The 23,728-nt window shown below is 41.7% G+C and overlaps 1 protein-coding gene across 3 annotated transcripts in view; it reads right to left on the reverse strand.

The window, feature by feature from the left end:
* The window catches only part of KDM5B (lysine demethylase 5B), a 57,663-nt gene that overhangs the window by 12,795 nt on the left and 21,140 nt on the right, over positions 1-23,728 (reverse strand). For 2 of the 3 annotated variants that reach the window (XM_086476645.1, XM_086476648.1), the window contains exons 6-19: positions 19,964-20,057; positions 18,232-18,335; positions 16,608-16,766; positions 15,921-16,040; positions 15,291-15,449; positions 14,675-14,856; positions 11,647-11,809; positions 10,516-10,635; positions 8,656-8,850; positions 8,067-8,248; positions 7,303-7,427; positions 6,828-6,978; positions 3,071-3,185; positions 690-1,045 (exon numbers count right to left, since the gene is read on the reverse strand). In XM_086476645.1, the coding sequence (XP_086332771.1) occupies positions 690-1,045; positions 3,071-3,185; positions 6,828-6,978; positions 7,303-7,427; positions 8,067-8,248; positions 8,656-8,850; positions 10,516-10,635; positions 11,647-11,809; positions 14,675-14,856; positions 15,291-15,449; positions 15,921-16,040; positions 16,608-16,766; positions 18,232-18,335; positions 19,964-20,057 (2,225 nt within the window). Of the gene's footprint in view, positions 1-689; positions 1,046-3,070; positions 3,186-6,827; positions 6,979-7,302; positions 7,428-8,066; positions 8,249-8,655; positions 8,851-10,515; positions 10,636-11,646; positions 11,810-14,674; positions 14,857-15,290; positions 15,450-15,920; positions 16,041-16,607; positions 16,767-18,231; positions 18,339-19,963; positions 20,058-23,728 lie in introns of all 3 variants that reach the window. The other variant, XM_086476644.1, reaches the window with a different exon arrangement.

Genomic DNA, 23,728 nt, shown 5'->3' on the forward strand with positions numbered 1-23,728 from the left:
AGTTTTGTCCTCTATGAACTCATCATTTTAAACAGTATGGTTACAAATGGGTAAGAAACACTGAAATGCTTTTATAATTATAAGGCTGGGGGGGAAAGTTAAAAAAATAAAAAGAATTTAAAAATCAGGAATCTTGAGGTTAGAAACTTTGCATACAAGTTTGTGCCACCTCTCTAAACTTTAAGTAGACAGTGCTGTCCCCCATTTTACTTTATAAATCAGACAAAGCAATGAGCTAAAAATTTTTCCTCAGTAAGGACATATTTGGCTTCTTCTCCCCTGCACCAACTAATCTGGAAGATCTCCTCCATGTTAGAAATAGTCCATGTAATACAATTTTTACCAGTTGGTGGTATAGATCTGAGCTCCATCTGGACATGGATCCTCCAGTCAGACACTGGGGGAGGGAAGAAGGTGGAAAGGAAGGAAGAGGTGTCTTAAAACCCTTCCTTGTGGCAGAAGGAGAAGTTGCACAATGACAGTGGAGCACCACAAACGCTGCAAGCCAGCACCAACGTTTAAAATCGCCCAGTCACTCATTTCCCTTTCCCTTCTGGATGGCACAAGTTTTGCCTTCATGTTGTGAACTGGATGAACAAAAAAGATGGCCCCTTCAGAAGTAAAGCCAACTATTTCCACCTTAAACAGCTCATGGAACTACGAAATGCAAACCAAGACTTAGCTTCTACCTGGCCTTTATCAGATTTCTGGCTTTGTCATCCCAGTGTTCAGACACGGTAAGGAGCTCCTGCAGCTTCGCCATTGCTTTCTCAACTGCTGGGTATGGAGCGAGTCCAACACCTGAGTCTATGAGACGTCTCATATCGTCTAGAGTAAGAGAGTTCTGGTCTGAGGAAGCCAGTTGCACATCCTCGAGCCAGCGTGCCTGTTCCAGACGTATCCGCAGTTCAGCCAGTTGGGGCAGATCAACATCGAAGTCAAAGCTGACATCCAACAGCTCCTGAAGCTCAGCAGCACTAGGCATTTCTTCAGAAAGGAGTTTTTGGCTTTGCTGTTGAAAAGCTTCCACACGATCCAGAAGATCCTAAAATATACAAATGCAACAATAAATCAGAAGAAAACACACTGCCAAACCTCTTAAACATTTAAGTACGAGCTTAAACATTTAAGCGCAAGCCTCCTGGCAAACACCACATGGCAACGCACACAACATGCACGGCAAATTATCGTGACATCTGGAAGAAATAGTGTGTCTTCAACACATCGTGTATACATCAGCATCTCCTGTGTGTAATGTGTCCGCAAGCTTGAGGATCACAGAACAAGGGAATTCCACTCCAACCTCCTTTGAGCTAAGAGAGAGGTGTCAAAAAGAGGTCTCAGAAGAACAGAAAGGAAGGCTCTAACGGGAATTTTAAGTGTTCCACCAGTGCCGTTTTCTGGCTTTGAGCTGGAATGATTAAGGAGGCTGCAGATCAGCAAGGTTAAGATTAAGAAGGTTTTGGAGAAGGCTGGGAAGGGCACGGAGCTTCTGGGGTTCATTTCTGCTGCGTCGTTAAGGTTTTTGAGCTGGACTACACAGTCCCAGTAAGCCACAGGCACTTCACCCTTTCACGCAGCGCAAGGCCTTCTCTCTCTCCATACGTTCCACAGCTAATTACCCCCAGAAGGTACCTCTGCGGCTGTTTGCACTTCATCCAGGATAACGGACAGTTAGCCAGAATAATCCCACTGCAAAGGCTGGAATTACCCTGTATTTAGCCGGGCTGCCCAATGCTTTTAGCACCGGCTGAAATGCTATTCCAGCAGTAAGTTCTTCCTTCACAGCTGACATCTTGGTATTTTGCCAACGAGGTTGTTTGCCAGGGTAGGCAATCTCACTCATAATGGAAATAAAGCCTTTTTAGAGATATATTAAATTGTGAACTGATCTCCAGTAACTGTTCATCATTTATATTAACAGCCTAATTCACATGACTACATGTAACTGAGGATTGTTGAGAATGATATAAAAGAATACCCTGGCCATCTGTGTTTGATATTTGCCTGTTCAAGAATGCCAGATGGAGAAGAACTGTTTGCCTGTCTGGCATTTCTGAACTGCTGCTTTTTAAATAGTAAGATAACTTCAGAGTTATGCTATAAACAAATAACTGTAAATAGGATTACATAAAAACTGATTCACACATTCCAGACCTGATAAAGCTTCAAAAGCTGCAGTCACAAAGCTCAGCTGAACTGGTCTATTCTGATTCAAAGTTTCACAATAGCCTCTGGTCTCTCAGCATTGTGTGGACACTTAAGAGAGAGTTCAGGAGCTGGACACTGCATCTCCTGGTTCTAGGTCACAGGTACGCAAACCCCTTCTCTAAGAGAGGAGTTAGAGCTGCCCAGAATTGATGTTCCCTTTTTCTTTTTTTTATTACCCCTCAGTGTGATATGCAACGTTTTGGCAAACTCTGAAACCAAATCTTGAACTATTTTCAACTTATCTGAGGGCTGATCATCTGGTGAGCAAGTAATCAGCACTTGGTCGTGGGAGACAAAGCAATCTGACTCACTGTCAGCAGCAGGTACTCTGCTAGAGCAAGGATCTCGGTAGCCTAGCTGGGAAGCTTGGGCCGGGGTTATTGTTTTGTTTCCTGGAACGTGGGTTGATAGCATGAGGAGGTATCTAATTCCAAGACTATGAGAAAGCTGATTCTGGGTTAACAAAGAAGGAGAGTGATATGAATGGGAGAACTGTCACTCAGAGCATTATGGAGTTTTGAATATTCTCAGATAAACCTGGCTTCACTCTTAAACGGAGACCAGTTATCTGACCCCAAATGTTTAATCTGTAGTTACTCAGGTCATCCTGCTGCTTCTTTTGCATTACTTCATACAACACTAACATTTTGACTCCCCTGTGCAGTATAAAAACCTACTGACCAGGAACACCAGCAGGTCAGAGAGCTCCGTTCTTGAGCCACTCGTGTGCACAGGTTACCCAAGCTGCCAGTTTGAAGGTATTTATCCTCGGAGCAAACAGTAAGACTGATGGAGACTGATGCAGCGCAAACACACCACCACGACAAATGCTCACGTTCTTTCCCCTGTTCCAAGTTACCTTCAGCAGCGGTGTCTGACTGAGGACGCAGGGCAGAGCGTACAGCTGCCTCACGAACAACCGGAGCTCGTTCACAGTCAGCTGATTCTGACACTTCCCTCCTCCGGAGCGGTACCTGCAATTACACACAATTCAGCTTTGTCAGATGCCCCTGAAAAAGGAAATAAAATCTAAACTTCTCAAACATCTGCTTATGATTTCTTGCAAGTCAAGCTTTACTCACAAATAATAGAATATTCAAAAGCGTCCAAGCAGCCTAGGGCTTACATACACGGGAAAACTTCAGTTAGCTACAGCAGAATAAGCTATTGTTGAAAATACTCTTTCATATTAAATAGTATTCTGGAACAACGACTCAGCCTTGGAAGAGCACTAGTTATTATGGAATAAAATTAGGCTTTTTTCCAGAACACAAAGCAACTGTGGATAAACTATTCAGTTATGTTGCAATAGCCATTGTAGTAAGCTCTCCCCATGCCTGTACCAAAAGAGAACAAATCCCAATTTTGAATGGGTTTTATATTTACAGGTCGTGTAGGCACTTCTGAAAAACCCTCTTTACGCTGAAATCATCATTTTCATTTTTATCTAAAAGCTTCCTATCGAATGAGTGGCTTATAAGTGTTAACAAATTGGCTAATATTAAAAACCTCTCTAAACTCAAGCCAATATTAACGGGGTCTGAGAACCCTGAACAGAAAAGGAAAGAAATCTCTTACAATGCTGGCTCAAATTTAATCCACAATATGTCATTTAAACAAAAGAGGAAAACAACATCCCAGCAGGACACGCCAGCTTGACTGGAACGTGAACACTATAAAATAAATTTTAATTTACTACTCTATGTTAAAAATAGGTGTTTTTAAGGGATTTGCAAGACCACATTGGGAGTTCCAAAATCCATAAGAAGCTGAACAATAAAATTAATTCAAAGTCTCAGGTACAACAGAGGCCGGTTTATAGTCTACAATGTTTTACTATTTTTTGTGGAAGTTCTGTAGTACCTTCCAGGAAAAGGAACAAGTTTTAAAAATAAATAAATATTTAGGTACATACACATACATACACACATCTACGTATTTAAACTGCAGAACTGACGTCACAAGATGGCTAAAAAAAAAAACCCCATTCACAGCAGAAAAGCCCAGGTCCATCCAGGGTTATTAATCACAAAGATCTCCAAGCACAAGGTCTCTACACTCTCAGAGCCTCTAAGAAGCAGAAAAGGTACCACAAGACCTGGAGATGGAAGCAGACTGATGGTCAGATCATCCCTTTGTACTTGCCCTGCTGCCATACCGCTCCCTCCCAGCGCCAGAGAGGAACGAGGGCTGCGCTGTGCTTCGGCCCAATTCAGACTGCTGCTCACAGAACGATCTCCCAGACAGTGTCTGGCAGCACTGCTTAATCACCAAAGGAAACAGGGAAGCGCGGCCCATCTGCACTCCTTCAGGTGCTATAGAGAAGATGGTGAGCAAGAGTCACAGGATTTACTCTAAGAGAGTATTTGTCATCTGTCGTGGTCCCTTCTCCCCAGGAACCGTTGTGTACACCCTACAGGAGGAGATCCTTGAGTATCACTGACTACCCTGATTAACAGGGATGATCTTCCCAGTCAAGTCAGGTCTGCTGCAGGACTCTTCCAAACTCAGGATCAGAACAAAATGCTCAGTCCATAAAGGAAAGTTTGTTGAAAGCATGAACCAAACTTTTGGCAAAATCCACAATCCTTCATAACTAATACATGGCTGTTGGCGTGATGAAGGCTGCCCAACATCCTGCAGCTATGTGAACAACACATAGATGAGACTGTATTTGAGATAACATGTATTAAGGTTTCAAGCAGATTATTCTCTTCTTCATATCTTCCTACATAGCACTCCCCCCTTCAATCTTTTAAGGAAAAAAAAAAAGTCCCTCAAATAACATGGGTTTTTAAAACTCTAATTATGAAGATATGCAACTGGACTTTTCCCAGGAATATGCCAAAAAAAGATCAAAGGTGAAAAGGTGGGAGAAGGTCTAAAAACACTTTTAGAGCAAGTGAGAAACACAATCCAAGCACTGCCTTGATCCTGTGTAGCGCAACACTGGGTGGGTTATTCATCAGTCTGTAACGCTGAAGGAGGCGGCAAGTACAGCTGGGAGAAAGGCCGATACGCTGTCGCAGTGACAAAAGCACAGACCTAGTCAAGGAGATGAAGATAAAAATTGCTCTTTCCAGGCCAAGCAAAGCCAGGTTCATGTTAAGAGCAGGAAGGACTCTTGGAAGAGCTCGTCTGGCACAGCACGGCTGGAAAAGGCCTGGCTGCTGCTCCAAACTCATGATCAGGAGGCCTGAGCAAATACCAAGGGTGGGAGAACACGTGGACTGGGGATGCCCGAACGAGAAGAGATGGCTCAGCGCTAAATGAGGGAAGACATCAGGAGTGGAACAGTCCTTCGGAAACAGTGCCATGAATCTCTGGGTTGGAAATGACCTGTTTTGGTAGAAGCCATGCCTGTTGGAGTGCTGAATTTTTCATTTCCTGCTGTAATATTCCTACATTGCTGGGACAGGGCCTTCGTCCTCTTGTGTTTGCAAGACAGTGAAGGTGAATGTTTATCAAGTCCTTGCTACCAAGATTACGTAAGGAGCACTAGAAAGGGAAAGCACAGCTACAAAAATCACATCTAAATTGTAGCTGAATATTTTACTACTGAAGTCCTTCAAAGTCAGCCTTTAAAGTACTGCAAGAACACAGTGAGTGACAGGCTACAAGATTCCTGCCAAGGCAGGCAACAGGTAGAAACCACACACGTGCAGTCACACCAGCACAAAGAGCAACTGCTCTGACAAACACCACATTGTTCAAAGCAGCAGAAACGGGTGAAAATTATCCAGATGGGACAAGAGAGAAACAGTTTTTCCTCAAGTACTTCACACTGTTAAGATTGCTGGACTGGAGCAATATTGTCCTCTATACACATCAACCCAAGATTCTCCAAGAAACTTATCATCCCGTGAGGCTGGATACAGCCGTCGTAAGCCTGGGTGGAAAATCTGCAACAGAAATGGCACTTTCTGATCCCCAAGAGAAAGGCCAGTACATCAACACTGTCAGAGTCAAACAGATGCAATGAGGGGATCTGGCATTGTCCTTCGGGATCTTCTGACTCCTTTCAACTCACTTCAGACAAGGAAAGTCTACAAGGACCAGGCAGCCAAACATCCCGTTCACAAAGAATGTCTTACCCAAACACTGCCCTACCTTCAAATTTCTCGAGCAAATAACCTGTCTAAAAGATTTAACGTTAGTGCTGCCAAAGTAAGAGCAAGTGTTTTTCAGAGTTCTCGTACAGTATTCCCAGCAGCCTGGCAAGTTAAAAGACACTTTATTATTTCCACAAAGCATAAAGCATAATGAATATAATGGCACTGACAGATTTTCAGTCCCCACGGCACAAAGACAAGTGGTCTGTATTTTGTTGGGTGTTGCTTTGTCTGGAAATACCACACCAATTTTTCCTTTCGGGGAACATCAGAATGAAGTTACTGCCCAAGTGTCAAACACTGAGGAAGAAGAGATTGAAAGCTCGGGATGTTTAACTTACTACACGCAGTAAAGGTGAATCTCCCTGTAAAAGACGGCTCTCTTGAGAAGACAAAAAGATTACTTTCCTTTTTAAGCCTTACAGAACACTGGCATTATCACCGGCCGCTGGCATCGATCTTCAGCAACTCCGTTTCGTTGCAGACACATACAGTAACGTTTACCTGGTTTGTCTCTTGCCGTTAAGAAGCTGCTGCGCAACCGAGGCACATTTGTCCGCATCCTGCGTAACCAGTCTGAGGTGTCGCAGTAGATCGTTGTCCGGAAACTTTTTCATTTCTGATTCTTCTATCAAAGCCTTAAAACTGATGAGACCTTTCAGGAAAGGCACTAAGTTAACAAAAATAGCCCTTTGTGATGGATTTTAAATGGTAAGGCTGAACACCACAACACATTAAATATACTTCTGCTTCGACTTCAGTTTTACTTGTGTCAAAGTGATTTACAATCTTCTCACACAGAGACAGCTTAGCATAATTTCTGGGACTATAACAGCTAAAATATTTACTTTAAAATGTGAAAATACATACAATTTCTTTTGACTGTCACACAAGACAAGAGTTGCTACAGTTCAGAAACTAAATCTGAAAAAATAGCCACTTAAAAAATCATGTTGCAGACAAAAGCTAATATACTTACTTTTTTTATTGTTAATTTTTGCCTCCAGAGCTTCGTTAACGTTGGAAGCCCATTCGTTGTATGACTCCGCGCGCATCTTTAGCGCGTTCATCATTGGGTAGAGCTCCTCCAGGGTGTAGCGGTACCTACAAGTAGCGCAGAATTTGAACTTTTCAGCTAAAACTCAGCGGAAGCAGGAGGGCGGAAGGAGCAGCGTCAAGATGTGTTGGTCCATACAGCACAGAACTGATCTACTATGCACCCAGGGTTGTATAATTAAGACCTACAACCACACCATGCTCCTCCTAAGACAACTTCAACACGCAAATACTTCAAAAAGCAGTTTCAGCATTACAAGTGAAACAACCATGAAATTGTCTTAGGACAAGCTACATTCATATAGGGCGTAAATGCAGCAAACAACAGGAAAGGAAAGATGACAACAGGAAGGAAAGCTGGCAAAAGCAAAACAATGTTACCCGGCAAGGACTGGATGTAAGGGATGATGACCTTGTGGCTATAAATAACAAAGCAAACTAACATCCAGCAATTTTTGCCGTTATAAAGCAAGAAGAGCTGAACGTTGGAAAGAAAAGAGTCTTTGTACAAAAGTATAAAAAAGGCACTTTGTTTTGGGGGCACTGTATTTGCAAGGGACTGAGAAAAACAGAACACCGAGACTAGCACCATTGACAAAAGAGAGCAGTGCTAGATTATCAAACCACAGTATCTACACACACAATCAATACCTCCAAACACAGTATTATTTGCTACTTAAAGCTTACCCCAGTTTGTATTTGTAGGTGGGACAGGAACAGAGATCCTCGACATGGTACAAGCATACCAATAACCCAGGCTTACACGGACAATAAACAGCAGACATGAAACAGGTGGTTTTACACTTTAAGCACTGTCGCTCATCATCAGGAAACAGCTCAAAAGCCACTCTCTCCGAGTCAGTCACTCCCTGCAAAAGAGTACGTTACATCACTTCAAAGTCTAATGAAGAGGTGATTGTTCCAACGTCAGAAGCTGAATTTATCAAAGGAATAATGAAATTTAGAAATAAGGTATTAAAACTAGGTAGGCAGAAATCTTGCTTAATGAAATAAATCAGCTATTCTGACTAAATTATTGAAAGAACAAATGTTATTTTAAAAGAGACATTCTGAATAATATTAGAGGGCAGATGCTAAAACAAGATGCACCATAAATGATCCTTTACCCAAGTGGTCCTCTGAAATCAACAATGCTACTCAGGAAGGTACCACGTAGCTCTGAGCCATTGACAGCACAGTCCAAGTCCCAGCATGTTTTCACATCACTGTTTCAACTGTTCCTTCATTCATTGTAATATCATTTCCTACAACTCACCAGTTTATCAACCTTCTCACGCAGCCTCTTCTCATCTTCAATCATAATAGCCATGTCTTTCTGAACTGTAGATGCTACCACAACATCAAGAACATCTGCTTTGGAAGCCATTTTACAGATCATCTCATCATGAGAAAACACACAGTAACGGTTCAGCAGACGGTAATGTTCCACACATTGGCGACCCAACGGTAGCTGCATTGAAAAACATTAAATAAATGAAGAGTTCGTTTTAAAAATCATATTAACATACTAACTTTTTATGCTACTAACCAAAAACTATCCAAATGAAAGACCAAGACAAATCCTTCTAGCAACAATATACATGATCCAGAATGTAAACCTAGAGAAACCAAGACCCTGGGTTCATGTAAACCAGGACTGCTCATAACTCTTTTACAGGGACACTGCAAGCTGTTTAGCTAGGCTCACCGGGGGAATGCACTATCTGGAAGAGGCCACAATTAGGGGTAACTAAATCACTAAACCACAGTAGGCTCAGGAAGACCCAAGCTAAAGACACACAGAGGCTGGGGAATCGTCGAAGGGAAGAGTAGACACGCTTGCCCTACTCTTACCGCTCAAGGGATGCCCCGAAGGCAGGTTGCAGGGCATGCTGGACCTTTTTCTCAAATGATACGGCTGTTTCATGGAGGACATGAACTGTCCTGCAGCATGAGAAATTGCTGACTCCATGAACCGCTCAAGTCCCTAACCAACCCCAGGCAGGGCAAACAATTCGTTAGGAGCTGGGCAGGTTACTTGTAGCTTTATTTTAAGGCTGCCCCTGGCCAGGTAGAGGGTTACAACGAGGTTACGTGCCAAAGAGTCCACTATGAAACTCATGGAAGGACGAGGAAAAACCAAACCAAACCCATATGCAAACACAGTCATGATGCAGAAAGCCTTCTTCCAATTTTAGTCACCTCTTACTTCTAAGTGATGTTTTTTAAATCTGGCAACATTTTTAGATGGGCTACACTTACAAATAGCTAAGACCTTCACTGTGCCTCTGAGAAATCTGACAGGGAGGAGAAATGATTACTTGTAACTTTGGAGCAACTATCCTCCATTTGTTTTTATTTAAAAAAAAAAAAAGGAAAAAATTAATAAACTACTAGGACCTAATAATTGTAAAAAAAAAAAATTACTATGACCTAATAGCTGTAATGTGTATTTATCTCTGTTGTTTCAATGAGATGAGTGGAGCTTACCAGGAATAAAGCACTGTTCTGCAAACCTTCTCTTTGAACATTAGAACTTTCTGTTCCCTTCTCATTAAGGTATTCTTCCCTAAAAACCTACAGCACCTCTGCTATCAAAGAGGATGTACTCACATCAGCTGCAATTCTCAGCATTTTTTCCCCAAGAGGACTATCAAAGTCTTTAACTGTTCTTAATGTGTGCCAAATGTATCATCTGATTTAATCACGGAAGCTAAAGCAGAAAAGAAGTCCCAGTCTGCTTTGTTTTTCAGCTCTTAGAGAATTCCCAGGGCAATAAACAGAAAAGTTTCATTCCAGCTCTTGATGATTTAAATGGAATTTGGGGACACAAAAGGAGCAGATTCTAGCAGCACCGGTGCTTCTCATATTCTAGGCATGCACAGGACCCTGCCTACCTCCTGCTGTGAAAGAGCTATCAGCCCAATGGATAATTTCAAACCAAACCTTAGGAACAAGAGAAAGCCCACAGCTGACTACTTGAAAGAAATACCTTTAGCAAAACATCATGCTTCTAGCAACAGGCTCCTTCTGATCTGTGGGCTACGTTTGTGCATCAGCAGTAAATTAGAGCTCTACATCGGCCAGGAACAACTTTGGAACTGCATGCTTAATGAAAACCTGCTTTGGCACATACCCAATCAACTGTGCAGAAGTTCACAGCTTCAGCAAAATTGAAACCCTGATTGAAGCCACTGTGATAAGCTCTTGGAAAGGTGATCACAAACTCTCCGGCACACTGATTGGTTCGATAAACCTGGAAGAAAAGGCGACAAGCATTAGCTCAAACCTCAGCAGAACTGAAGGCTGTGAAGAGAATATGGATTTTCAGTTCTTAGTAATTTCTACAATGACTTTATATAGTTTTAAAACATAAGCCCAAGGATTACAGCTGGCATTTGGTAACTTCTCATGTAAAACCCTAGAAAGCAAAGGAGTTTCGTTCAGCCACACCTGCACTCCAAGCCACTTGAAGCCAGCTGTCTGTGCCTCTTGCACTTTGCTGACTCTGTGCACGGTTACGCCAGGAAAGCACAGGCAAGGCTCTCTTCAACATGCAGCTTGAAGGGGAAGAGAAATTTGGAACCTACTCTAAAGTTCATACTGCTGTAAATCTAATACTTTTGGTGCTATACAACCAGCATGAAAGCAGGCGGTTTTCCTGCATCTTTCAATTTTGGAGTCTCTCAAAGCATAGTGACACCACAAATTTTGCTACTTTTTCCAGATTTTCCTTTAAGTCCCAAGGTCAGCTAGTCAAAAGCTAATTAAGTTGTAAAGGGACATAATTCCCATGAATAATCTAGTATGGAGTATGATGGAAACTGATGAAAAATGTTTTTAAATACCTAAGCACTTATCCAGGAAAAATAAGAGGATGTGGATGACAAAAAAGGAAGAATGGGGTTTGGCCCTTTGCCAGAAACCCTATGCCAAAACAAATTGTGTCTGATTAGACAGACATACGAAGAGCTCCTGCCATTTTTTCAAAGGTCGAGACTAACTTTCCAGCTGAGATACAGAAATAGAAATATACTACGGTGGATCTCCAGAGAAGAGTTTGCCAAGCAATTCCAAAAGCAATGATTCCATTGCCCATCTGTTCATACTGGCACATTATACTAGACAAGGAAGATACAACACATATGGAAACTACCACACCATCTCTGTAATCAAAGTGGCTTCAATTATCAGCTTTGAAGTAGAATTCAGTGCAAAGGGAAGAGGGTTGGGTCTGGGGGAGTAGCACAGGAGTCCAACAACATACAGGCACTCCGTGGGCCATCAAAGTATTCGGGTTCATTATGGTGACAAGTTGGTGCAAGAGATCTGGCTGAGATTCAAATAGCTCTGGAGCAAGCTTCTTCATTACATCCTCCAGCTGTTCAGCTGCATACCCTGGGGCTCCATACCACGTTTTAGGCTCCCCCCTGCAAGATTATTAAAAAAAGTTAAATATAAGCAATCTTGTACGTTACATTTTCAGTCTTCTGCTTTAAAATACACCATGTCAAAAGAAGGGTATATCACCAGGAAGGAATGCAAAGATTATGTACCTTCCTGAATCTCTACATTTTACACAGGTCCCTCCTCCAGACCTAAGTTTTTAACTGCCTACATTTCTGAGCACATTCTTAAAATATTCTGGGGGAAAAAGAAGACTGAAGAAGTCCTCAGTGAAGTTCTGCTGATTCCAGTCCAACTTCAAAACATAAGCTGTTTGTCTTTTACCACGAACACAAACTCCCTCTTGGATCTGACAACCAAAGCCAGTTCTTTCTGTCTTGTGCATAACTGCCATAAAAGCAACGTATAGTAAGGAGAAATTAAACTTCCAAATTATGCAAAATACATCAAGGAAAAAAAAAAAAAAAATCCGTATCCAGAGTAGGAACAAAGAACTTTTAGCAACAGCTTAACCCAATGCAAGCCACCCGAGAAAAATCAAGGTTACACAGACGTGTTCCAGTAGAGAGTTTCAGGTTTTAACGAAGCCGGCTCGCTGCAGCACAGAGATGAAAATGCCTTCCAATCCCTAATACAGAACGGTGTTAGAAAAGGTATTTAGAAAAGAAGGTAACAGACCCATCACCTTCTCCCAAGACTCCTGAAGAGTTGGCAGAGTAAAACTGACCCAACAGGGTTGTTTTCCATAAATCATGAAGGAATTGAGAGGATTCCAGAAGAAAAGAGTAAAGTATGAATCCAGAAGCATATCCTTCATACCTAGGAGCTTATTCCTGTCCTCAAACAGCATCTCTGTCATGGTGAAGAGGACAGCTAGCGGGAGGGACTGTGGAGGGGCAGTTACATCGGCATCATAAGGAACAGCACAAGCAGAGTCATCACTATGTGGCGTGAAATGACTATGCAGCCTTGGACCTGGTCATCATCTTGGAACAATTCTATGAATTCATGAAGACCAGCCACAGATGCCACTAAAAACTGTCCTGTGTCCTGACCCAATACTTGGTTAGTTAAAAATTCTGCTCCTTGATGCGTGTCAGTGCCAGGGAATGGATGACGGCAGTTAGGAACTACGCTAAACTTGGACCAGGGGTCTCGGGACTTCAGAACAGGTTATGGAGAAAGATAAAATTCCAACAGATATGTTAAGGTGTCAACCTTAGGAAGGCAGCAGTGTGCAGAATGGATGAAGGTGACAGTTCTTTCTGCACTGCTACCTGACAGGTCTACGTTCCTGCCTTTAGAAATACCAGCATCAACGACAGTCATTCTTCCTCTGATCAGGACGTCTTACTTATTTGCAAGCATCTTTAGAAGCAAAGATTTGTATTTTCTCCTTTCACCATTTCAAGAACTAACACAGGATTTACAGTCATGCAGGAGAACTATTGCCTTCAACCCTGGGAAAGGTCTGCTGCTGTAACCTGGTTCACTTGGGACTATCTGATCAAAACACTGCACCAGGATACAAGCTCCTTCAACGCACACGGGAACACTGAAGACAGACGTGCCATCCCTAGCATTTCACAAGAAGTCGTCCTGCCTTCTGAACTCTTCTCAGAGTCTGGAGCATTGTCTCTTCAGCTGCAGGTCATTGAGACTGACTGGCCAAGAACAGCATTAATCTCAACTACACATTGCTCTCAAATAGGCTAAAAGACCCAGACTTAAACATCTAAGGGAAATACAGAATAGTATCTGCAAATGAAAAGACATCAAGGACTTTCACGCTGGAGAAGTAAAATAAAAGCAGGTACGGCAAATTTCACATGTGTCTGAACGTCTGTACGTGTGTGTGCACGTATACACCTAAGCACTTACGCATCTTTCTGGTCTTGACTGCAAACACTACTGCAACTCAGGTCCAATTATGGAGGGCATAACTAACTGCTGCCCTTCTAACAACAGTGAGGGAAGAGTTCCTACAAGAAGTGAAGTTTCTACTGCAAACAAAAAACCTCCTCCCCTTCCCCCAGTTTTCAGCCTGACTGAAGACCCAAACAGAACAAAAAAGGCAACAAATGACAAGGAAGATAATTTTTACCATGTAATCTGGAGCACTCATTTACTTAGCCTCATTCAAACATCTGTTGTAATAATGTCAAGTACTAAGAAACCAAGTAAATTAAGTCACTGACTAGTTGGACTGTGCTACAGCAGCAGCTGTTTCAAGGAGCAGCAATTAAATAACTGACCAAAAACAGACGACCTGCTAAACAGTGGCTGGGATGAGGTTTTACCATTTTGCTGGAATGCTTGTGTGAACAAGGAAAGGGAAAGAGCTTGACAAGCTTCGGTAAGAGTGACAAGAATAATTCAAACTCTAGAAAAGCTGTTGTAAGGTCAGAAGTTTAAGAAGTTCAATCTATTTAGAATATCAAAGACATGGCAAAAATCTGTCCTGATTACAGTTGAGAAGTGTTCGCTTGATGAGAAGATTTATGATAGAATGGTCTATCTAACAGACAAAAAAATATGCAGGATCCTAAGGTTGTTAGTTGAAGCTAGATGATTTTTAAAAAAAACTTGCATGCTTTTTAGTTTTACATTGAGCATAACAAAACATTTGATGGAGTATCTGCTGCATCTCTCATGGATTTTTTTTTTTTTTTTTTTTAAAAACTGGGAATGGATGTCTCTTTCCAAAATACGACCTCTTGTCCAAAATGCTGGAATCATTCTGTGTCAAATTTAAGCCTGCTGCTACAGCATAGCAAGGGTTATTCTGGCCTGAACTCTACGAATCTGGTTTTAGTCCACTAATTAAAAGGCAAAGGGGGAATGAAGAGGAGGTTGCTTCTCAGGCTGAGTTTATTTCTCAAACTCACCAATGCAGATAGTTAATCGAATAGCTCCAGTGGTCTTCTATATGCCAACAAAACGAAGAAAAGCACATTCCTACGTATAGCCAGGGTAGCTTCATTCCGCATATGTCTGCGGTGATGTGAGCAAGAACAGACTGCTCCATCACAGGCATGTTGTTTAAATTCCAGCCACTATCAAGGTATTCCTGAAAATTGAACAGAACAGTCACAGGTTTATACAACATGAAGTAAAAAAACCCAAGGTGGTAAAATTGCCAAAAGAACAACAGAATAAAAGCATCTTTCCCCACTGAAAAATACAAGAAACAGGTCAATGAATCGAAGAACAAAACCTCCATTGTCTTTGCCCCTTTCACAAACCTTATCTGACCTGCTTTGTTAAAATAGGGCGCTTTTTTTTTTGGCAGTTAATAAATAACTTCTAGGATAAACCTGTGGCTTTTAATCACAGCAAATTTTATTTATTCAAAACTTTGATGCAATTCTCCTCCTCAAATACTGTGCCAGATACACAAAACAAACACTTTGTAACCCAGTTCCATTATTGTGCTTTGAACCAAAGACTAATTTAATGAAGAACTGCAATACAAACATACACGGTGCACTAATAAAGACCTACCTCTTCGTCTGGTCTAACTTTAAATTTCCCACCCCTGACTGGGAAGCCACTGCCAAACTCCTTTGAAGCAATATCAGCTCCATATTCTACTGTCACATCCTCTTCAATGGTACTAACGAGTCTCCAGAATTCTTTTTCAACCAGCTCAGTGGGGACCATCTAGGTAGAAGAAGAAAAAACCCAAAGCATATAGACTGAGGAATTCGTATACAAGAAGCACGTGCGTAAAAGCTGTCTCGGGGAGAAACCTCCACTAGCTTGAAGCATTTCCCCATTTCAAAATAATTTCAACAAGAGAAAAAAAAAAATGCAGCAGAAATTGTTCCACCTAGGACTTGCTGCTGCTTTGTTCTCTCAGGAGTAGACGACAGTTAAGAGTATTCTCTTCCTTATAGACACTTCTTCAAAAGTTTAAAAAAAACCCAACCAAACTAACCGAGCAGCTGGTGGAACAAGAAGCCACGACACCAGTAACAACAAAGATTCACTGATGTAAATGAGAACTTCTGATTTGGGAGTTCATCCCATTCAAAACTGGAATTCTCCCCTCCCCCTCAAAAGCTATACAGTCTGACTGAGCACAAACAATGAAATCTGCATTATGGCATCAGGATAAACACATGAACATACATGTACTGGCATGTTAAAATAGTCTGACTTGAACGCATCTGCCATTTCTCCAAACGTGCGAAGCGTATAGTCTCTTGCTGCTTGTTCAAAACCAAATGCTTCCTGAGGCTTATTACACTCCTGCAATTCAAAAGATAATTATTTCTATAAGGTATAAGACAATCTGTGCTCAGATTTTACACACATGGGCTACCATTACAGCACGTGGTGAGTCAAGAGGCAGGACGCCTGATAGAAACGAAATGCCTGCCCCAAGTTGCACACAGTCAGAAGACACTACTGTTTCATTCACCAAATCACAATACTCACTTATTTCTAAATCTGCATAAACATTAATGAAGTAATAAGCCTCATTTCTCCTTCCTCTACTAGATCTAAGGAAAAAAAGATGCATAGGTCTTCACACTGAAGCACCTCATGAGAGTCCAATTTTAGATACAGAGGAAAGGTGCTGATCAAAATCCAACATATCCTTTAAAGGCACATCAATTTTTGGCTCCAAAATATTAGGTGTTAGTTTTCCAATTCGAATTATGCCCAGTCTCCACTTTAGCTTCACCCTCTAACACCTTGCACAACCTTAAGCAATAACAAACTGTATTTTCAATCACCAGGATTAAGTTTAAAAACAAACCCCACAAAATAAAAAATAACCTTCAGCCGAACTTTTACGGTTTGTTGGATTACCTGAGCCAAACACTGGGGACACCTCCAGTCCCCCTTGGGAACATCGTGAAGGGGTGGAATTAAACAAAAAGTATGGTAACTGTCATCACAGCCATCACACAACAGGAGACGGTCCTCATCGTTACCACTGCCACATAAGAGACACACGTATAAATCCACCTGTAACAAAAAATTGCCAGAGTGGGAATTTGAGCACTGGAGGTAACTGATGGTGAAAGAGCAGTTTGGTAACTCTGTGATCTGTGACATTTGCCAAAGCTTATTTTTACTTCATCCCCGAAATGGAAATGAGACAAGCAAACACAAAATATTTATGTAAAAGTTCAAAAACCAGCCCCCTGTAACTTAAGGAAATCCCACGAGCGTTGCAAGCCCTTCCACATATTTTTCTTCCAAATGACAGAGGACGCGATGCAGCGTGTCCATCAGCAGCGCTGTGGACTCGCAGGTACAACGCCTGTGGTGGCTCACAAATCCTTTTTCTTGTCGCTCTCACGTGCGGCACGTGCGCATAGATCTTTCGTCCTCCCCTGAGACCAACTGTTTGGAGCTTCAGAAGAGAGAAAGGGGTTTGTCTTGATGGGACTGTCGCTGCTTTTGCCCCAGAGACACTGGCCAAGACCTTCCTTTTCATTTGGAAAGGCACCAGCTTCCCAGGAGAGCTACGTGCTTTTGGGCAGGGGGGCACCTGTGAAAGTCTGATGGAGGTTCCACGCAGCAGCCACTGAGCCCCAAGGAAAAGGCAGAGGCACCCCAAAGGTGGGAAGGGCGGTCGCCTGCCTGTCCTACACCGCCCCTGTGTTAGCAACAGACGAGAGGGCTCTTCCCAAACACAGAAGAGAGCTGTGAGGATGAGTAGACCCTGTTGTCTTATGCTGTTAAAAAACAAGAAGCAGAATCTCCTGCTCCTCCCCACAAGCTGTTTTTCTTTGAGGGCTGGGGTGTCAGGCTTCTAGGCTTTGCACATTTCATCCTCTGGTATCTAGCTACGGCTGTGGGTTAAAAGAAGAACATTTTTGGTTTTAGGAGGGACCCAAGTAGTGGCATGGATGGAAAGAATCTCAGTATCATCTTCTAAAAAATGAGATATTGCTTTCAGCTTGGGTTTTTTTGGAGGGCAGGTGTGTGAAGAGTTGGAGCAGGAACACGGTTGGTTTTAGCAGGGTTGTTTGGGGTTTTTTTTCAGCAAGTTAATGCTGAAATTGTGGAACAAGTGGCAGGTCTGCTGGAGAGCCGGGTGCCAAAGATCGCATTAAGCTCCCTTGAGGTTAACGGGCAATGGGGAGAGAGCTCAGTTCTCAGAAGAACCACTTCTATCTGGACTCTTCTTTCAAAATGATTATTTCCAGACTGTACTCTGGAGACAGAAAACAAGTTACTTAAGGTATAAATAGTGAAACTTAACTATGCTGTTATTTTCACCCTTGTAACAGCATGGAGCTTTACGAGTGCGTACATTCCAGCAGGCACAGACGCTGCTTTGTTTCAGCCACAGGGTTACATGAAGAATACAAACCAGTCCTCAGTGAGATATAAGTGACATGAGATTTCACTACATACCCAGGAGAAACCCAGAAAACACTTGCAACCAACGTGAAGCAGCAGGACGGCAGGGCATACTCACAGCACTAGTGGGTTTTTTAGATCGGACTTTAGATTTGTCTTTCTCTGGCTCCCCAGCGTGCTCTTTCTTCTCGGGAAGCTTCACTGTGCCATGCATTTCCTTTTCTGCTGTAACAGAAAGAATATAAAAGAAGGTATTACAAAATGTTTTAATGCTTAGCACTACTTATTATTTACTTTATTATTACTTGCTAGACTGCACCACTCCAAGTTACTTGTTGAATTACTTGTTACGCCCTACACGCACTTGTTTCAGGCAGCTGAAGAGCTGCACACCTGCAATGCTCACAGAAGCCAGCAGTGTCAGAAAAACTGAGCATGCCATCACAGGCCAGCAACGACTATCACAGCCCACATTTTTTCAGCGGGTATTTCAATTTAATTTAAATTAATTTAAATAGGATTTAAGAGTATCTCCATATAAGATTTTGTTTCCATGTGGTGTTAACAAATGTGGTTGAATTACTCCATCAATTTTACGGCAGCATGTCACAGGGAGACACGAAACAACACTGCAGCTTCCTACAACGATCTTCACCCTTCAGTTTCTGGTAGTGGTAGCTTCCACGAAAACGTATCGTCAAAGACGAGCTTGTGGCAGGAGTGGCCTGACAAAGGAGCAGTTCCCCTACATTCTTACATTCCTACCTAACCTGAGCATACGCCTACCCAAGTCTTTATAATGTCAATTCCTGACATCATAAAAAACCCCGACCAAACCCCCCCCCCCAAGTCCCTATAACAGAGTGTGAGGAATCCCAGGGTTCTGGTGCTGAAGACAAGGGGGCAATGAAGTCCTCAGCTAAAGTTACAAGTGAGCGAGAGAGCTTTACTCTTGGACATGGGACGATCTGAAGCATTTCTTGGAGTCAGAGAGCTAACAAAGGTATCAAAAGAGGAATGTCTACATCTACCAGAAATTTAAACATTAAAAAACTGTCTGGAGCTTTTTCCTTCTACTCTTTGGGTGAAAAAAAGAAAAAAGGTTAATGCCCAGAAACACTCTTAAAGAAAAAAATTATCAAATTAAAAAAGACTATAATCTACACAGACTATTGAAAAAAAAAAATCTTTTTTGAATGAACAATTTCAACTATTAAGTATTTGTAAACAGTTCCTATATTTGCTTTGCCAAATTACTTGTCAACAAGCTTATTCTTCTGTTTTATGGCATTGAACATGTCTTCTCAGTCTGAAATCATTATTTCTGAAGGACAGATAACACCACACTCAGGACTATTGATAGAAGCAATCTAAAAATCGTATTATGGGATTACTGCTACGTGACAACATACTATGTTTTGCATTCATGAGTTTCATTTCCTGATTTCAAACTCAAATTCTTTCCTAAAAGTGCACAAAATGTGATACATTCTTAAAAGAGTTCCCTCTATTTAAAAGCTAGTGGATTGGCCTAGCTAGTTAAAATACAAAACAGAAATATGGCTGAAATCTCATTTCAGATTGCTCCGTAAGAGGCACTGAAGTTTAAAAAAAGTAATTTTTTTTAACTGAAAATATCTTCTCCAAGAAAATTCAACCACTTATAAAACAAACAAAAAGATTTCAAAGCCATAACCGAACTTTTACAATATATTCCAAGTTAAAAATTTTTTTTTAGAAATACTTTGAACTGTTCCAACTGCTCAATTTAACTCTGGCCTTAAAACGAGTTTGTACAAAGTAACCGAGACCGCATTTACATTTTGCTGCACACCCCACTTGTCACTCACCGGTTTCACACTTTGGAGGTGCACATCCCATCCTACGTCTCAGATTGTGAGTTCTGGCTTCTGGAGGGTCAGATTCAGTTTTAATATTGGTTGCCTTGGGGAAAAAAAAAAATACAAAGAAAATATCAGTCACGTCCTTAGTTGGGACACTTTGGTGGGCACACCTGTACTCGGGGCTGGGACACTTTGGTGGGCACACCTGTACTCAGGGCAGGCACACTTTGGTGGGCACACCTGTACTCGGGGCTGGCACACTTTGGTGGGCACACCTGTGCTCGGGGCAGGCACACTTTGGTGGGCACACCTGTGCTCGGGGCTGGGACACTTTGGTGGGCACACCTGTGCTCGGGGCAGGCACACTTTGGTGGGCACACCTGTGCTCGGGGCAATGCTCTCTGCCATCCAGGCTCACGGCTGCCTGCCCACGCATGGCCGGACCGTTTGGGGACACACCCCTGGCCACCACGTGCAAGGCAGAGTCCGGGAAAGGCAAGGAAAGGCCGCGCACCCGCAGGGGTCCAGCCTGCACCCAACTCCTCCTGCCCCTCAGAGCTGCTATGTCCAACACTCAGCCCTTACAGAGTGCCCAGTTAGATCTACATCAGCCTCTGCAGTTCAGTAACTTTGGTGGCAGACCCTGCAAGGGTTTAAAATACACACTTCAAGATTCTCAAGAGCTGAGAAAAGAACTAGGAAAAGATGACAATTTTGACCTCCAAATTAAAAAAAAAAAAAAAGAATTCTGCATATAATTCTTAATCCACTCTGATAAATGCCAGGAGAGGACTGCAAAGGTTCAGAGAACAAGCTGGTGTGAGGCACAAACACTTCACTGAGGTACAGTGAAAGTCTTAAAACTTGTAACCTGACTTGTTCTAGGAAAAAAGCCAGGCAGATAGAAGTCAGATAAAGACTTCGAGGACTTCATTGAAACTCAAAGAACCACTTTATACTGACAAATTAATAAACTTATAAAGGCAACCTGAATTTCTGAAATTCTGTGTTCCACTATTTAAAAAAGAATTCAGAAAGAAATAACACTGGGAACAACCTGTAGGGACTTGAAGGGAATCCTACATAAATCCTGTGCCAATAACAATAGCATATTTTTAGCTTGATTTCAGCGGAATTTGATAAGAAGCTAAGGAACAAGGAACTTTGGGCTTTTACAGATTTCCTTTTACTCTTGAGAAGCAGAACATACTCCGGTCTTCTAAGCTGGGAACTCGGTTGGTGTACTGTGGAGCTTCCAACACAGAACAATGGTTTTCCAGTTAATTCTTATATTTCTTCCCTGAAGTTCTGAGACTATGGGAGGACAATTCTCAAATCCCTCAGCACTGTATTTTTTAAGCCTAATTTCTTAAGGAAGTGAGGTCATGCAACCGCTCTCTTGCTACTCACACAAGTCCACTATAAACCGCTCCCTGAACCCCAAATAATGGGACTTGCTGGCCTAGCTGTGAAAGCGTGACCTCCACCCTGAATGAATCAGCTGGCATTGGAAGGGGCAGCATTTGTTGTTGTTGTTCTGTTTGGGGTTTTTTGTAGGCTTTTTGTTTGTATGTTTTGGATTCTTAAAGAGGTAGTTTTGACATTATTTCCCCTTCACTTTTCGGGTTCTCTTTGTCCAAATCGCTGTCTCCATTGGAGCAGGCAGAGGTCTCATTGCTTCAGATATGCAAAAAAACGCTGTTCATTATATTTAGTGATACTGAATCAGTAGCAGTTTGCACTGATCCTCCAGCAATGCACTAACAGATGCCCCATCTTCTGCACCTTTAACTTCCATGAGTGGCATTCGTATTCTGCGCTTAAGCCTACATTTAGCTTCACAAGAGCAGCTCTTTTTTTTCCGGACTGAGCCTTTTATTGTTTCAATTCATCTCACTTTCACTTCCCCAGCATTGTTCTGGTCTTTTACACTTATCTTTTCTACATCAAGCATCTGAATCCTCTGTGCTTCAAAACCAGCTTATAACTGTCACTGCCCTTTGCCTTCCTAACTATGAACATTTTCTCTGAAGTGCTTACTCTCCAGGTAGGAAAGGGCAAGCTAAAACTGCATGCGTCTTACAATCACAAACCAATACTATCCCACAGGCTGTATTTTTTGCTAGTAAGAATAATTTACAGTTCGTTCCTGTAGTTCACTTATTTTAAAGGTCTGTAGTAGATGGTTAGCCTTTGAAAAGCAGGAAACGTCAAACTGGTCAACATGAGCATGAACTTGGCTTTACAATTTAAGACACTGACAAATCCTTGTATATCTCATTAGTCCAAAAAGTCGAGAGACATTAACCAAACATTACTACTTTGCAACCAGGGCAGTGCAAAAATCAACTCTTGTAACTCCAATGTAGAATGAAATGGATTTAATCAACTTCGCTGACTTTGCACTGAAATGGAACAGAAACACTCACATTAACAAACCCTAACTTTTTCAAATTACTGTCTTAAAACACTACAGCTCCTCGCTAAGCGAGTCAGTCCATCCTGCTTAATTCAGCCCTAGCTCTGTACGTGTCAATTCTATTCTTAATCAAGTATTTTCTTTCCACACAAATTAGGTGCATGACATCAGCAGCGCTCAGGGAAAGAGCTGAGGGGGTAGCCCTGCACTTTGGCTAAGTATGAGCAGTTAGTTTCCACAGAAATGACAAAAATCTGCACTCTTTGTTAGACGGCGTCATCTGACACCACTGACAGAGAAACAGCTAAAATTTTAGTATATATTTACCCTGCTGTTAATCTTTAAAGGATATGTGAGAACTAGCACCTTTCAACCACAGGCAGATACTTCAAATGGAAAATTTCAGATCAAACTGAGGTTTTCTCAGAATTATAAATAACTGGGTATTTGAGTGGAAAAGCTTTAGAAAAACCTTAAATGTAACTTATTAACTAAGAATAATTATAGGCAGAATTTGCAACAACTAAGCTGCACTACTTAGTAGTAATAAAGACCAAGACTAGAACAATGAGAATTAGAGAGACTGAAACGAACTTAAATTTAAATCTGGATTATAAACAAAGAGAGTCAACCATGACCTTCCTAACTCATGATGTCACCACTAATAAGACCATCTCCTGGGAATAAGCTTCCCCCCTACTCTTCATCTGCTTAAACAAAAGAAATAGTAAACTCTCCGAAGGCAGGAACATCACTCTGGAAAGACTGAAGTCACAGCATTACCGTTTTCCAGCAACGAAGGAGATGCATCATGATCTCCCAAAATATGTCTTCACAGGAGAACTCCATGCAGATATAATCAATAATTTTTATGCTTATACAAATAAATATTACTTCTTAAGCACATGTAAGATTAATCCTGTTTGATTGTACAAAACCATAGGGACTTCATGTTATGCAATTATTTCTTTCTATTGCATGGTGAAAGCATGCAAATTGATGGAACTTGGAGTAAAAAAATTAAATACAATAATGCCACTGTTACAACAAAAACTTTCTCTGCTCTACCATCTGGCTTCAACTCATGAAAGGTTTACAGAAACCTCACAACACATTTAAAGAACTGCTGTTAACTACTGTTCCCCGGCTGTCCTCTGAAGAAATGACAAGAGATTGAAGCTCCAAAAGACAAGCTTCATTTCTAGAATTTGTCACCTGTATTTTAATGAGCCCCACATTATTTATCATCATGCTAAAAACATTATTATAGTGTACACACTCATAACTAACGTGTAAGTGGAACAGCTTCAGTAGAAGAGCCTCCAAGAACTCAAAACCTCAGTAACACACTT

This window comes from Leptosomus discolor, chromosome 21, assembly GCF_034619465.1.
Source record: "Leptosomus discolor isolate bLepDis1 chromosome 21, bLepDis1.hap2, whole genome shotgun sequence".
Lineage (NCBI taxonomy): Eukaryota > Metazoa > Chordata > Aves > Leptosomiformes > Leptosomidae > Leptosomus > Leptosomus discolor.